The sequence below is a fragment of the Molothrus ater genome, chromosome 11 (genome assembly GCF_012460135.2).
Source record: "Molothrus ater isolate BHLD 08-10-18 breed brown headed cowbird chromosome 11, BPBGC_Mater_1.1, whole genome shotgun sequence".
Taxonomy (NCBI): Eukaryota; Metazoa; Chordata; class Aves; order Passeriformes; family Icteridae; genus Molothrus; species Molothrus ater.
The window spans coordinates 12,124,097-12,137,134 of record NC_050488.2 but is presented as its reverse complement, the minus strand read 5'-3'; the positions used below and the strand labels follow the sequence as shown (position 1 = coordinate 12,137,134).

The 13,038-nt window shown below is 66.8% G+C and overlaps 3 protein-coding genes across 3 annotated transcripts; all 3 read right to left on the bottom strand.

Moving 5' to 3' along the window:
- Positions 1-16: 16 nt before the first annotated feature.
- On the bottom strand, positions 17-3,151 carry CRELD1 (cysteine rich with EGF like domains 1). Its single transcript, XM_036391153.2, has 10 exons — positions 2,975-3,151; positions 2,445-2,527; positions 2,256-2,366; positions 2,080-2,171; positions 1,807-1,983; positions 1,625-1,720; positions 1,452-1,535; positions 1,245-1,340; positions 1,018-1,161; positions 17-910 (listed from the first exon to the last, which is right to left on the bottom strand). Exons 1-10 carry the CDS (start codon positions 3,149-3,151, stop codon positions 690-692), a joined length of 1,281 nt encoding a protein of 426 aa, XP_036247046.1. The 3' UTR covers positions 17-689.
- A 708-nt stretch (positions 3,152-3,859) lies between these two features.
- Positions 3,860-8,757, bottom strand: IL17RC (interleukin 17 receptor C). Its single transcript, XM_036391026.2, is given in 20 exon segments — positions 3,860-4,467; positions 4,918-4,956; positions 5,032-5,127; positions 5,297-5,354; positions 5,420-5,488; positions 5,596-5,708; positions 5,818-5,863; positions 5,946-5,996; positions 6,074-6,258; positions 6,357-6,411; positions 6,566-6,625; positions 6,821-6,960; positions 7,119-7,163; positions 7,230-7,341; positions 7,528-7,901; positions 7,985-8,006; positions 8,080-8,219; positions 8,222-8,381; positions 8,383-8,712; positions 8,714-8,757. Coding segments are annotated over 20 exon segments (2,745 nt in total). The 5' UTR covers positions 8,756-8,757.
- On the bottom strand, positions 8,616-13,023 carry IL17RE (interleukin 17 receptor E). Its single transcript, XM_036391054.2, has 15 exons — positions 12,888-13,023; positions 12,793-12,808; positions 12,154-12,309; positions 11,962-12,068; positions 11,768-11,891; positions 11,557-11,696; positions 11,406-11,474; positions 11,239-11,305; positions 10,963-11,150; positions 10,762-10,809; positions 10,613-10,658; positions 10,347-10,495; positions 10,208-10,276; positions 9,902-10,130; positions 8,616-9,727 (listed from the first exon to the last, which is right to left on the bottom strand). The coding sequence occupies exons 1-15, from the start codon at positions 12,996-12,998 to the stop codon at positions 9,120-9,122; spliced, it is 2,127 nt and encodes a 708-aa protein (XP_036246947.1). The 5' UTR covers positions 12,999-13,023; the 3' UTR covers positions 8,616-9,119.
- Positions 13,024-13,038: the final 15 nt, after the last annotated feature.

The window sequence follows — 13,038 nt, the reverse complement described above, 5'->3', positions numbered from 1 at the left end:
CTCTGAGCAGCCAAGCTGGGTGTGCAGAGCTTTATTTCCTGAGATATGGACACACGGACAGATGGGCACACCCCGACGGACAAACCACGGACAAATGCAATGGCCACACTCATGCATCCAGCAGGGCCCCCTAACCAGCACAGCACCCTGCCAGTGGTGAGGGGGCCCTGGCCCCCAGCCTGGGAGGGGAGATGGGCTCTGCCCAGGGATGGGGGGCAGCTCTCCCAGCCACACAGCTCAGGGCATGGGGGGACCCAGCCCCCCGCTCTCCCACAGGGAATGGCCTCATGGGAGGGGAATCCTACAGGGCCAGGAGCCCCAGCCTGGGGGCAGATAGCAGGTTCCCTCCCTCACCTGCCCCTCCACCCCCTCACCTGTCACAATGCCAGGCCTCTCCTCCAGAGCACGAGGAGCTGGGGGCAGCATGCTGTGCCCCCCACACGATGCTGCACTGCCTGGCATCACCCCTCCATCCAGAGGGGGCTGTGTGGGAGCCCCCAGGATCAGGTACTCCTGGCTCATTCTGCAGGGACAGGGAAAACAAGACCCTATGCTAAGGGGGGGCTGGGGGACGCATGCAGGGCACAGCATCATCTACAGGATGCAGCCTTGGCAGCCAGCCCTGCTTAGGGGAGGCCCTGCACCCCAAGCTGAGTCTGCCCCTCTGCTTGTGCCCAGCAGCTCCAGAGCTATCTGCCCTTCATGAAGCCATCGAGGACACGGTCACTGCGGTCAGAGAGCCAGTAGCCAGCCATGGCAGCCACGGCGCCAATGAAGATGGCGGTGAAGACCATGTCACCCTTGGCAGCCAGCGTGGCGAGGGCACAGATCATCACACCAAAGAACATCTGCTGCAGCACCACCACCTCGTCATCAGTCACGTCATCAAAGAAGCCCTTCTCTGGGGCATCTGCATGGACAACACTCATGGAAGGGCACAGCTGACCAGCAAGAGCCCCGCCCCCCCATGTCCCACATCCCCTGCCTAATGTCCCCCTGCACTGCATTAGGCCATACCAGGGGGCTTGTCCTCCACGCACTGCCCGTCTCGGCGGACGTGGCCTTGGGCACAGATGCACCGGTAGCTGCCCTCTGTGTTCTCACACACCTCCTGCACCCCTGTGCACACTGGCTCCTCGGCACTGGCACACTCATCCACGTCTGGGGGGGGAGACAGGGGTCAGGCAGGGATTGGGCAGTGAAGAGGGGGAAGTATGGCCCCCCAGTTCATGGGAGGCACTCACCCAGACACTTGGCTCCGTCCCGCCAGTAGCCCTTGTTGCATTTCTTGCAGCGAGCCGGCCCAGCGCCCATGCAGCCGATGCAAGCCGTGGAGCAGTCTGCCTCAGGGAATGGAGCCAGAGTTGCTGCCAGAGCTCCTTCCCAGCCCAGACAGGGTTGACCCCAAGCAGGGAAAGCCACCTGCATGAAAACCCCCCCTTCCCCCTGACCTCGGCACTCATAGGAGCCCTCTGTGTTGACGCAGTACTGGTTGGCTCGGCAGTGTGCCATCTCTGTGCCACACTCATCTATATCTGCAGGAGAGATGGGGATGGCCCTGCTGAGCCTCAGCTCCAGGAACGCAGCCCCCATGGCCCTGAGCTCACTCCTGGCCTTCACTCACCAATGCAGCGGTGCTCATGCAGCACCCAGCCCCTCTTGCAGCGAAGGCAGCTGGAGTCCTCGGGACCCGTGCAGCGCCCGCATGCCTGGTAGCACTCTGCGGGTAGTGACAGACACGTGGACACAGGCAGGGGAGAGCTGCCTGTAGCCAGGCTGGACAGCACCAGCAGAGCCCCCACCTACCAGCACACACGAGGTGGCTCTTGTTCCGCGAGGCCTCATAGTAGCCATCCCCGCACTCGGCGCAGAAGGGGCCGCCGTAGCCCGGGCTGCAGACGCAGAGGCCGGTGCCGCGGCGCGTGCCGTCCCCATCGCATCGCCCGTTGCCGCTGCAGGGCTGCCGGGGCCCGCCCGCACAGGCTGCACGGGGAGAGACCAGCCAGCTGGCACAGAGGGCAGCAGCCAGGGGAGCCCCTCCAGCCCCACCAGCACCCTGCTCACCCCACAGTTACTCACACCGGCAGTCCGGGCCGTAGGTGCCGGGCGGGCAGCAAAGCATCAGCCTGTCCACACACAGCCACTGGAAAAAGTCAGGGTGCTGCTGCTGCCTGGGGAGGGGAAGACACAGCACTCAGCCCCCTGCCATCCGCCTGTGCCCCTTGCCATCCCTCTGTCCTTGCCCCCACACTCACTCATGGAACCACCACTGCTCCACATGCTCCTCGCTCCGCTCCAGCAGCTGATGACAGGCGAAGTCTGAGGGTGCACAGACACCCTCCAGCACCTCCAGCAGACGGGTCTCACTGCAGGGACACAAGCCAGTGTGGGGTATGACTTCTGCAGCAGCTGGGCTGCCCCAGCCCCTCAATGGGATCATTTACCTGTGCTGGTACTTGGACAGCTTCTCCTCCTCCCAGGCTGTGTTACCCCCACCGAAGCCCTCATGCTCTGTCCGCTCCAGGCCCTGGGTGCATGGGGGAGCAGCAGTGCAGGCATGGAACCCTTCCCCCCAATAACCTCTCCATCCGTAGGGTTCCACGGGACACATCATCTCCGGGGACCTGCCACCCTCTCCCCTCCCCAGAGCCTAGGCATGGTGCCCCTGGGAAGGCTGTAGAAGTGCCTCCACTTCACCACTGTCCCCCGCAAACTATCCCTCTATCGGGCCCTGTCACCACCCTTATCCCCCCGGTCTGTGATTCCTCTGGGCCCCCCAACCACATCACCCGACCCAGAACCCCCCTCGTCCCCGCTCACTGTCACCTCCAGGCCATTTCCCCCACGTCTGCCACCCGTGGGCCCCTCCTGTCCCCTGACCCCCAGCTCCCCCACGAAGCCCCCCTCGGTGCTATTGCCCCCATGTGCCCCCTCGCCGCGGCCTCCATCATTCCTGTGCTCCCCCGCCGCGCACCCTGATGAAGCTGTCAGCGAGGCCGCGGCAGGCTCGGCACGGCTCAGCCCCGTCTCGGTGGGGGTCGGAGTCGGCGCGAACGGCCAGCAGGACCCCCCCGAGGAGGGCGGCCCCCAGGAGGGCCCCCCCCAGCCCGGGCCCCCTGCGCCGGGGCGAGCGCGGCAGCAGCGGCCCCATCGTCCGCCCGCCCCGCCCGCACCACGTGGGCCGCGCCCGCTGACTCAGCGCCGCCCGCCCCCGCCAATGGCCGCGCGCCGCCGCCGCCCGCCCCCCGCTCCCAGCCAATCAGCGCCGCGCCCTGGGCCCGCCCACCCGCGCCTTAAAGGGGCCGCGGGTTAAGGCCCGGGACGGGGGTGCGCGGACGGGCTGCAGTCGGTGACCCCGCACGGAGCGGGGTTGGCTGACCGCACCGCACCGCACCGCACCGCACCATCCCGTCCTCTCCTGGCCTGGGCGGGACCCTCTAAATATCCCTCCCACCCCCAGCCAAACCAGATGGGTTGACCTTTACCCCCTCCACTCAAGCTGGTCCAGTTCACTCTCACTGTACCCAAATTTGCCCAGTTCCCCCTCATCTCACCCTAAACTGGTCCAATTTGTTCTCACATTTTTCCCTCAAACTGTCCCAGTTGCCAATCATGCCCCAATGAGCTGGTCCAGTTCCCGATCACCACCCCGAATTGGTCCAGTTCCCCATCCACCCTCCAACCAAAAAACCTCCTTCCTCTTCACGCCCCAAACAGCCCAGCCCCCTTCCTGCCCCTATACTTCCCCATCATCCCTCTCCAAGCCATCCGAGTCCACCCCATCACCCCTTCCCAACCCATCCCAGTCCCTGCTGGGCTCAGAGCTGGACTCACACTCAGCAAAAGCATTGTCACCCCTTTATTCTCCTACCGCCCGCTGCAGAGCCTCAGCCACCGCCGCCACGTGTGGCTCTAGAGACCTGCCCCTCTGCCGAGCTGGGCCTGCCAGCGCCTGCAAGAACTGCTCCATCTCGCTGGGCAGTGCGAAGGCAGGGGCTGCCTGCAGCGCTGGGGGCACTGCTGGCACCAAGGCCTCCAGCCGGGCCACCACGTAGTGCCCGTGGGCCACCGCCAACACCGGCATGGCACAGGACAGAGCCGCCGCAAACACCTCGCAGGGTGCCACAGTGGGGAGATCGTCAGGGTCAGGGTTGTGCCAGGGCCCAAGGCTGCTTTCAGCGGCCCCGGACTCTGGCACAACCCTGGCCCCAGCGTCCCACTGCTGTGCAGCAGCCACAGCTGCTGGAGAGAGGAGGAGGATGATGGTGTCACTGTCACGCAGCGCCCGGTGGTGCTGGGCGTGCAGCCAGGGCAGTGGCCCCAAAGCTGCTACCCCGCTACCACCTCCCGGTGCTGCCACCACCGTCACCCCCAGTGAGTGCAGAGCTGCCATCAAGGCACACGCTGCCCGCTCCGCCACCGGCTCTGCTGCGTGCACCAGGAGGGCCCGCCGGCCCTGCAGCGGACCTGAGGGGGAGATCATCAGTGCTCGGATCCCTCTAGGCACCCTGTACCCACCCTGTGGTGGGAGCCATGCTGGGAAGCACCCACGATGGGGGAGACCATCCCCTGCCTCTGTCAGCCAAGCCCTGCAGCACCACCTGTACCCAAGCTAAAGAACAGCCACGATGGGAAGCAGCTGAGACCACCACTGACCCGAGTCCCCCAATCCCCTTGCCAAAACTTTTACCTACCCTAAGGGACAGACATGGTGGGAAGCAGGTTGCAATCTGCCCCCTCCCACCCCCCACAGGGTTCTCACCCTCTTCTCTGTTTCCCTACACCCCTACCTACCCTGTCAGGCAGGCAAACATGAACTAATCTGGGTGGGGGACCCCTCAGTCTGTCCTCTGAGCCCTCTGGGATAGGTACAGACTGCCCACTCCCCCCGAGGCCCCAGGCTCAACCCACACTCACCACTGGAGCCATAGCCAGCCCTCAGGGATTTCAGCCATCCTACAGGGAGGAAAGGCAGTGAGGTCCCAGGAGGGGTCCCAGGCCAGGCACAGCCCCCAGAAGTGCACCACTCACCTTTCATGTCCTCCTTCTTCATCAAGAGCAGCAGTAGGAGACAGGCAGCTCCCAGTAGCACCCCCATCCACACCAGTGCCCAGCGGGTACGCAGGTCTGCAGGGCAGGATCTGCATCCACGAAGGGCCCCCGGCACCCAACAAAGGTCTCTAGTGGCTCCACAGGGGGAGGGTCTCCAGTGACTCCACAGGGGGGGTTCCCTCCCTCCACAGGGGGGTTCCCTCCCTCAGCCCTCCTCTCCCCCACCGTGGCTGTCAACACTCACACTTGTGCAGGGGACAGGTCCAGAGTGTAACCCCAGTTCTGTTTGATGGGTGCCACAGCTGTGGGGGACACAGGGACATGTCAGACACTGCCCAGTCCCTGCCCACTGCCCACTCACACTGACCTGCTGGCACTGCCCCGCTGCCACATCCTGCTGCAGATCCTGCTCCAGCAGGCCAGGGGGCCCTGCTCCCTGCAACAACACAGCAGGTCAGACAGCAGTGCCACCACTGCTGGACACAGGGGTCCCTGTGCCACCAGTGCCACTCTGCCAGGACATGGGGGTCCCTTGCTCTTTACCCTGCTGGTGAAGCTGGCCAGGGGTGTGCAGGCACCCCTCTCCACGGCACACAGTGAGGCATTCCCCTCCCGCTCCAGCAGCAGGAGGTCATCAGGGTGGCCGGGCAGCGCTCCTGGGAATGTGCCAGAGGGCTGGGTACGTGGTGAGGGGAGGCCAAGGAGGGGTCCCCCCCCAGCTGCACCCACAGGCTGCCACTAACCTCCCACCCCAGCAATACTCACGGTCCCGCAGGCACTGGGTCAGCCGGACCTGCCCACCGCTCCACACCTGCCCAGAGAGTGGATTAACAGTGCTTGGGGGTGATGTGGGGCTGCCCATGGGGCAGTTGTGGGGCAGAGTGGTGTCCTACCTGCACGCAGAGGTTGGGGTGTGGCCGCAGCCCTCCAAACTCCTGTGGTCCCTGTGAGTGCAAGGGATGCTCCATAACTGTCACCACCATCCTTCCCAAAGCCCCCAGTGCCCCACAGAGCCCCTCACCTTCCCCCTGGCAGGTTGCTGCAGGCCAGGCAGGGGTTGGCAGGGCCCGGAGGGCACTGGCTGCCAGCAGGGCACCAGCTCAGCCAGGAGGTCACAGGGGGCTGAGAGGGAGCAGGTCAGCACCTGCCCCTCGATGTGCAGGACCAGCCGGCTCTGCGCCCACAGTCGCTCCCAGGCCTCAGCATCTGCAGCAGCACCAGGAGAGGAGTGTCACTCCTGGTGGTGTCCCCTCAAGTCCCCCTGTGTCCCAGCCCCCTAAAGCCCAGCCTCAGAGTGAAGGTACCGTGAGAGAAGGGGCACAGGGTGGCCCGTAGTGGGTCCTGGGTTTCTGGCCAGACCTGGGAGTGGGGAAGAAGACAAGAAAAGTATTCATGCTGTGACCGTGATCTGGCCGGCCCCTTTGGGATGCCAGAGGGAGATCTATGGAGCTTAGAGCCCCTCTTTAGTGGCCACTTATCCTGGCACTCCTGCAGTGCCCCGTCAGATGCCCACCTGCAGGCAGAGACAGGGCAGCACCTCATCAGCAGACAGGACATAGTTCATGGGACTGCTCTGCTACCAGCAACCAGATGTGGGTCACCCCGTGGCAAATCGCCACCAGCAGGGTCACCCAGGGGGATCTGCTCCCAGGGGACCCTCTCCCAGCAGACTGCCTATAACACAGACATGGCTTCTCGGGAACAGGGAGGAGGGCAGCAACCGGAGAACAGACAGGGTAGGGGGTCAGGGAATGGGGTGCATACTCACCATAGTCACCACACGCCCTGGCCCACTGGTGCCATGGCTATGGTTGTGGTAGAGCCAGAGTGTGTAGCTGTGCCCTGCTGCAGCCCCCTCCACCTCCACAACCACCTCCTTCTGCCCCAGGGAGACCCGCAGCCTGGGCACTGTGTGAGAGGCAGCTCAGGTAACCCCGGTCCTGGCACTGCCTGCCCAGCACCATGGCATGGGGCACGGCACCCCCAGGGTCACTCTCACCCCTGGTGTCCACTGCCCGGCTCTCCCCAGGGGATGCAAACCGAGGCGGGGTGATGCCAGCGCCTACCTTGGCACTGGGGGACAGCATCCTGTGCTGCAGGCCACGAACAGTCTGTGGGGACAGTGAATCAGTGGGCAGAGGGGCTGGGGCCACTGCAGGGGACGTGCCGGGGCTTACCTGGCACCCGCTGCTGCTGGCTCAGCCTCTGCCGGCCCCGTGAGTTCATGTATGCTGAGATGTGGAGTTCGGAGCCCAGCGGAGCCTCGAAGCACCGGAAGATCACCCAGCCCTGGGCAGGAAAACCACCACCCCACTGCGGTGAGGCACCAGCACTGCCAGCACCCACCCACCTCCCTGGGGCACAGGAACGGGACCCCCATGCCACAGAGATGCGCTGATGCCAGCACCCACATCCCCAGTGCCCAGGGACTGACAGTGCAGGGACACTGACCCCCGGTGCCCCACATCTACATACCACGGTTTGGCCGTGCAGTGTGGGGCCCAAGGGTGCCCAGACCTCCACGGCCACGCAGCGGGATGAGGCAAACGTGTGCCCAGAGAGCAGCAGCAGCCCAGTAACGTTGGGCTGGGACAGGGTGGCCCCAGTCGCTGGTGACCACTGTCCCCCATCACCGCTGTCCTCTGTCCCAGCGGTGCCCGGCTGCCCGGAGAGGCGGGACTCGGTGGCGGTGCCGGTGGCAGGTGGCAAGGCCAGACGCACCCGTGCCTCCAGGCAGGGCGCACAGGCCGTGGGCTCGGTGCAGCGCAGCGCCGGCTCCAGCCGCAGACGGGCCAGGGCCAGCTCCTGCCTGGGCCCCGGGGGCTCTGTCCCGCACAGCACATCGGTGTCTGGGGGGACACAGAGGGCAGTGTCGGGTGGAGTCCCCATGCCCCGGGTGGGGCGGGGGCCATGGCAGGGTGATGGCACTTACCCAAGAGGCGGCAGGTGAGGCCCTGGGGGAGGCAGGGGTGAGGCCGGCAGTGGTGCCAGGTGCCCGATGCCTGCGCGCTGGTGACACCAACCCACCTGGGAGCAGACCAGGGTGTCGCGGGGGTCCCCACGGCCACCTGCCAACCCCATCACCAGCACCAGCAGGAGCTGCCCCAGTGGGTGCATGGTGGGGCCGGGGCCTCGGGGTGCCCCGGCCCCACGCCGGCTACTCCCCGGCAGCCCTCTCCCGGCTCCACGGGCCCCACCGCCGCCAGCGGCTCCCGCTTCCTGCTCTGATCCCGGACACCCGGCTCCCTGCGTGGCGTCAGCAGCCGCCCTGGGGTGGGGCCTCCTGCGCCCGCACCGGCCGCGGAGGGCTCCGCGTCCCGCCACCCTTGCGGAGGGCTTGGGGCCCCACAGAGACGAGTCGGCTCCATGGCACGGGCACGGTGCCAGGCTGGCCCCAGGCAGCCGCCACGGCTGTGGGACACGGTGTGGCAGCCGTGCCGGTACAGGCTGTGCCCAGCCGGGTGCGTCCTCTTGCCCCTCCATGCTGCAGAGGAGCACTGGGCAGCCCCCGGTCCTCCAGGGCACCAACAGATCTCCCCCGGTACACCAGAGAGACAACAGGGCAGGGTGAAATGACACCTTTATTGCTTCCACCCCAGACCAAGTCCTGCTGGCAGTGTGGAGGCAAAGAGCCGGGCCGGGCTGAGCCCAGCACCCGCCCCTCCAGCCACCTGTGCATGGGCCAGGCAGGGAGCTTCCCCATCTCTCAGCTTCTTCCTGCACCACCCTAACTCCTCGCTCGGCTGTGCCGTCCAAAGGGGCTTCTACGGGCTCTCCTCTGTGGGAATAAAGCTGCCCCTGCTCGGGACAGCATCTCCGCTCCTGGCCACAGATGACAGCTGGATGCTCACTCCAGCCCCAGCAGCACACTCCATGGCTGAGGCCAGTCCTGCTTGGACCCCTGCCGCCCTTCCCGGGGCACCCACGGGTGCCCCTCCTGCCGCCGCAGTGGGCACACGCTCTCCTGAGCCCTGCCTTTTCCTGGCAGAACCCCTGCCCTCACCGGGGGGCTGCACCCAGCCCTGCACCCCCTGCAGCCATGCCCAGCTCAGGCCCAGCCTGGGCACTCAGGTGCCAGATGCTGCCCCGGGGGGCCGGGGTGGGGGACTGCCCTCCCTGGCCCCCATGTCCAGCAGCCGGTGCAGGAGGCCCCCTGCCCTGCCCCAGCGGCAGTGCCGAGGGGCCGGGGGGCTGCCCCGCAGGGCCCCCAGCAGCCCAGGCAGCTGTCGGGGCAGGCGGTAGGTGGGCAGGGGCCGAAGGGGTCGGGGGACGTCGCGGGGGCTGCAGAGCCGGCTGAAGTACGCCAGGACCCACCCGCCGCCGCGGCTCGCCGCCCCCAGCTCCCCATGCAGGCAGGCCATGGCTGCCCCAAAAATGTCATGGGCATCCCCAGGCGTCCCGTCAGCCATCCCGACCTGCCACCGATGGAAGAGCCGGGCACTGCCCCGGCTCCAGAGGAGCAGGACAGTGCCACGCTGGCGGCCCACGCGGCCCCGCTGGGCGTAGAGCCAGGGCAGGGCGCCCGCCTGGCCCAGGCCACCCGCTTCCCACAGGTCCAGGCGCACGTCACAGCCCAGCCCTGTGCGCAGCCGCTCGGCCAGGGCACACACCAGCCCCAGGTGCTCCTCTGAGTCGGGCGAGTACAGCAGCAGCACGGGGCGCCTGCCAGGGACACCTGCAGGGTGGAGGGGACAGTAGTGACAGCTCAGCTCCATGTCCTGGCATCCCCTGGGATGCAACAGCATGTGCCATACACCACCCTGGGACCCCCTGCAGCCCAGGAACTGGCACCCCCTGGCACTCCAGTCCCTCTTGCCATCCCTCCTGCAGCCCTCTTGGGTGCTCTTACCATCATTTGGCCTCCAGGCACCACGGCAGTTGAGGAGCAGCACAGTCACCACCAGTCCCAGTGCCAGCACCAGCCCCAGCAGCCCGAAGTGCCTGCGGGAGACTGGGAGAGGGGCAGTAAAGGGGCTGTCTGCCCATTTCCACTGCCCCCTGAGTCCCCTCCAGAACCCTCTCTCACCATCGGGACAGAGCAGCTGCTTCCGAGCAAAATGCACGTCCGAGCGCCACACCTGGGGAACGGGCTGGGTGAGAGGGGGACCATGTTGGGTCCCCCACAGCACAGATGACTGCACAAGGGTCACCTTACCAGCACACAGCTGCCCAGGACCTGCACTGGCAGCAGCAGCGCCAACTCCCCTGGAGCAGAGCCCTCTAGCTGCAAAGTACAAGGGCAGGGTTGGTGCAGGTCTGTCCCCACCACGTCCCCCCAGCCCTGCAGCACTCACCTGTGTGACAGTGTAGAGTGGGGCCTCGGGTTCACACTGCCCACCCCGGCGCTGGCACAGGGCTGCACTGAAGGCTGCAGGGATGCGGGAGGTGAGGTGCAGGTGCAGCTGGAGCCCCCAGACACTCACTGAGACATTCCAGGCAGTCTCTGTGGCCCTCAGAGAGAGAGGGGAGGTTGGAGGATGCCCAAGAGGGTGAGGGGTGCAAGGGACCCCAGGGCAGGGCTGTGCTTAGCCTAGGGCTGCCTCCTGCTCATAGGACTCACCTGACTGGTGGGGACACTCCACATGGCTGCTGTTCTTGTAGGAGAACTGAGGGGAGGTGGGATCAGCAAAGGGCAGGGTAAGCTGCCCTCACCCACCACAGCCCCTCAGCTCCTTCCGAGATGGTGCCCACCCACCCACAGAGACTTACTCGGAAGCAGAGCTGGGGGTGCACATCCACCTTGTCCAGTATGTACACCTGGAACAAATGGAGTGTGTCACAGTTACCATCTCTGACCCACACAGCCACAGTGCCCACCCACTGCCCTACAGGGACCCTGAGATCCAGGAGATGCCCCAGCAAGTGACATGGTCCCACATCCTGTGACACCTCAAGATCAGGAGCCCTCACCTGCTCATCCTCACTGGCCGTGGAATTGGGGATGTCGTGACAGGGTGCAGCCTCATCTGCTGCCTCCCTCCAGCAGAGGGTGGCCCGTGGGTGCAGGGCGCAGCTGGCACTCAGCACCATCGCCATCTGGTCCTTGCTGCTGGTGCTGAAGTCGTGGAAGTGCACCGAGGACCACAGCTCAGGGCCATCTGTGGGGCACCACATCAGTGGGGTGGGGTGACACCCAGGGATACCCTTGGGACTCAGCTCCCCTCCCCACAGGCACCAGGCACTCACAGGCATCTGGCCGGTCATGGAAGGGGCAGTGTTTGCTCCGTGGGCTGTCGTGGTGGGAGTAGGAGGCCTGGGGCAACAGAGCATGATAGTCAGAGCAGCATATGCCCCCCACCCCTCCTCATGCGAGGACAAAGGGGCTCTGATGGCCGTAGGGGAGGGCAACCCACCTCAATGCACAGGCAGGGCACCAGGAACTCATACGGCAGTGAGATGTGGTGGCCTCCGGGCACCAGCACCTGCAACATGGAGGGAGCATCAGCTGGCAGGGATTGTGTCCCTCCAGTCTGGGACGGGGGTGTCGGGGGGCAGAGCCGTTACCTGCTGGTGGAAGGGCCGGGGCAGCTCCTCACACTCCAGGGCCAGCTGGTGGCACAGCCGCACCATGAGGGGGGGACCCGCGGGCACCCGCACCTCAATGGCCCGAACCTCAGGGAGCCAAGCATGGGTAAAGACAGGCCCTGCAGAGCAGGCAGGGGGTCAGCTGGAACCGGCGTCCCCCCAGGACACCTCTCAAGCCCTTCAGTCTCACCGGGTGGCTCAGCGGTGACCGTATGGCTAGAGCTTAGGGCCAAGCCCCGATCTGGGATGGTGCGAAGGGAGACGTGGACTTGCCGCCCGCTCTCTGCCGGGAAGCAGTCGAACTGCACCTGCCACTGCGGGGAGCAGGGGGTCAGCGCAGGGTCCGGGCCTCGGTGCCCCGCTCCACGCCCAGCGCAGACTCACCGCTGAGCTGCCCGACACCCGGCGTCGCTGCCAAACCTGCAGCCAGCCAGCCCGGTTGGAGCCCAGCTCCAGGAATGTGAGGTGCAGTCCCCGGACACCGCCGAGCTCTGCGAGAAAGCGGCGTGGGTGCTGACATGGGTGGGGGGACTGGCTGTGTGTCCCCCGCCGCGGGGATGCCACCCCCGGCCGTACCTGAGGCGGGGAGGGCCAGGCGCACCCGCAGGCAGGGCTGGCAGGGCTGCGCGGGCAGGCACAGCCGGGCACGGCTCAGCGACAGCGCGGGCGGCTCCAGCGGCGGCCCGGGGCGGGAAGGGCGGCGGCAGCGGGGGCGGCTCAGCGTCCTGTCGGCTGCAGGGGGAGAGCAAACGGGGGGCGGCCGTGCGCCGGGGGTCCCGTAGGCAGCAGGAGCCCCGGGGACTGGGAGTGCTTGGAAAGGGGGGAGAGCCCCGGGGAGTGCCGGGGAGGTGTAGTCGGAAGGGAGGTGCCCCGGGGATCGAGAGTCCTGACAAACCAGGAGCCTCGGTGATTCAGAGTCCTCGGAAGCGGGAATCTTTGGGGGTCGGGAGTGCTCGGAAACAGGGAACCCCGGAGATCCGGAGCAGCCTTTGGAGGCGGGGAGCCCCAAGAGCCAGGAAGTTTCGGGGACCGGGAGTCCTCGGAAGCGGGGAGCCCGGTGCCCCAGAAACCTGGAGCGCCCCGCCCTCGCCCCCCCATCCTCCCGGCCCCAGTAGCCGCGGGCGGGGGAAGCCCCACAGTCCCGCCGCACCCCGGAGCCGGTATGGCCGGGCAGGAGCAGCTCCGCGCTGACAGCCCTGCCCCGCCGCTACTCACCGGTGGCCCGGCACTCCTGCAAGCAAAGAGACGGGGTGAGCGCGGAGCCGCCCGCCCCCCACCTTCCCCCGCCACTTCCCTTCCCCGGCGCTCACGAAGTTGGCGGAGACCCGCAGGCGGGTCACGGCAGCCCCGGTCCCGGACGGAAGCAGCAGCAGCAGCGGCAGCAGCGCGGCGGCAGCGGCGAGCAGCACCGGGCGCCCCATGGTCGAGCGCCGCCGCTCCCCGCCCCGCCCCGGGCCGGCC

Bases quoted from the DNA above. Each gene is read 5' to 3' on its own strand.
- IL17RE (XM_036391054.2), bottom strand. From the start codon at position 12,998: ATGGGGCGCCCGGTGCTGCTCGCCGCTGCCGCCGCGCTGCTGCCGCTG. The intron at 11,892-11,961 runs GTGAGTCTGCGC...TGCTCCCCGCAG, and splicing joins GGGTGTCGGGCAGCTCAGCG to TGGCAGGTGCAGTTCGACTG. The intron at 9,728-9,901 runs GTAAGAGCACCC...TCCACCCTGCAG, and splicing joins TGCCTGGAGGCCAAATGATG to GTGTCCCTGGCAGGCGCCCC.
- CRELD1 (XM_036391153.2), bottom strand. From the start codon at position 3,151: ATGGGGCCGCTGCTGCCGCGCTCGCCCCGGCGCAGGGGGCCCGGGCTG. The intron at 2,528-2,974 runs GTGCGCGGCGGG...CCATGCACCCAG, and splicing joins TCGCTGACAGCTTCATCAGG to GGCCTGGAGCGGACAGAGCA. The intron at 911-1,017 runs GTATGGCCTAAT...TTGTCCATGCAG, and splicing joins CGTGGAGGACAAGCCCCCTG to ATGCCCCAGAGAAGGGCTTC.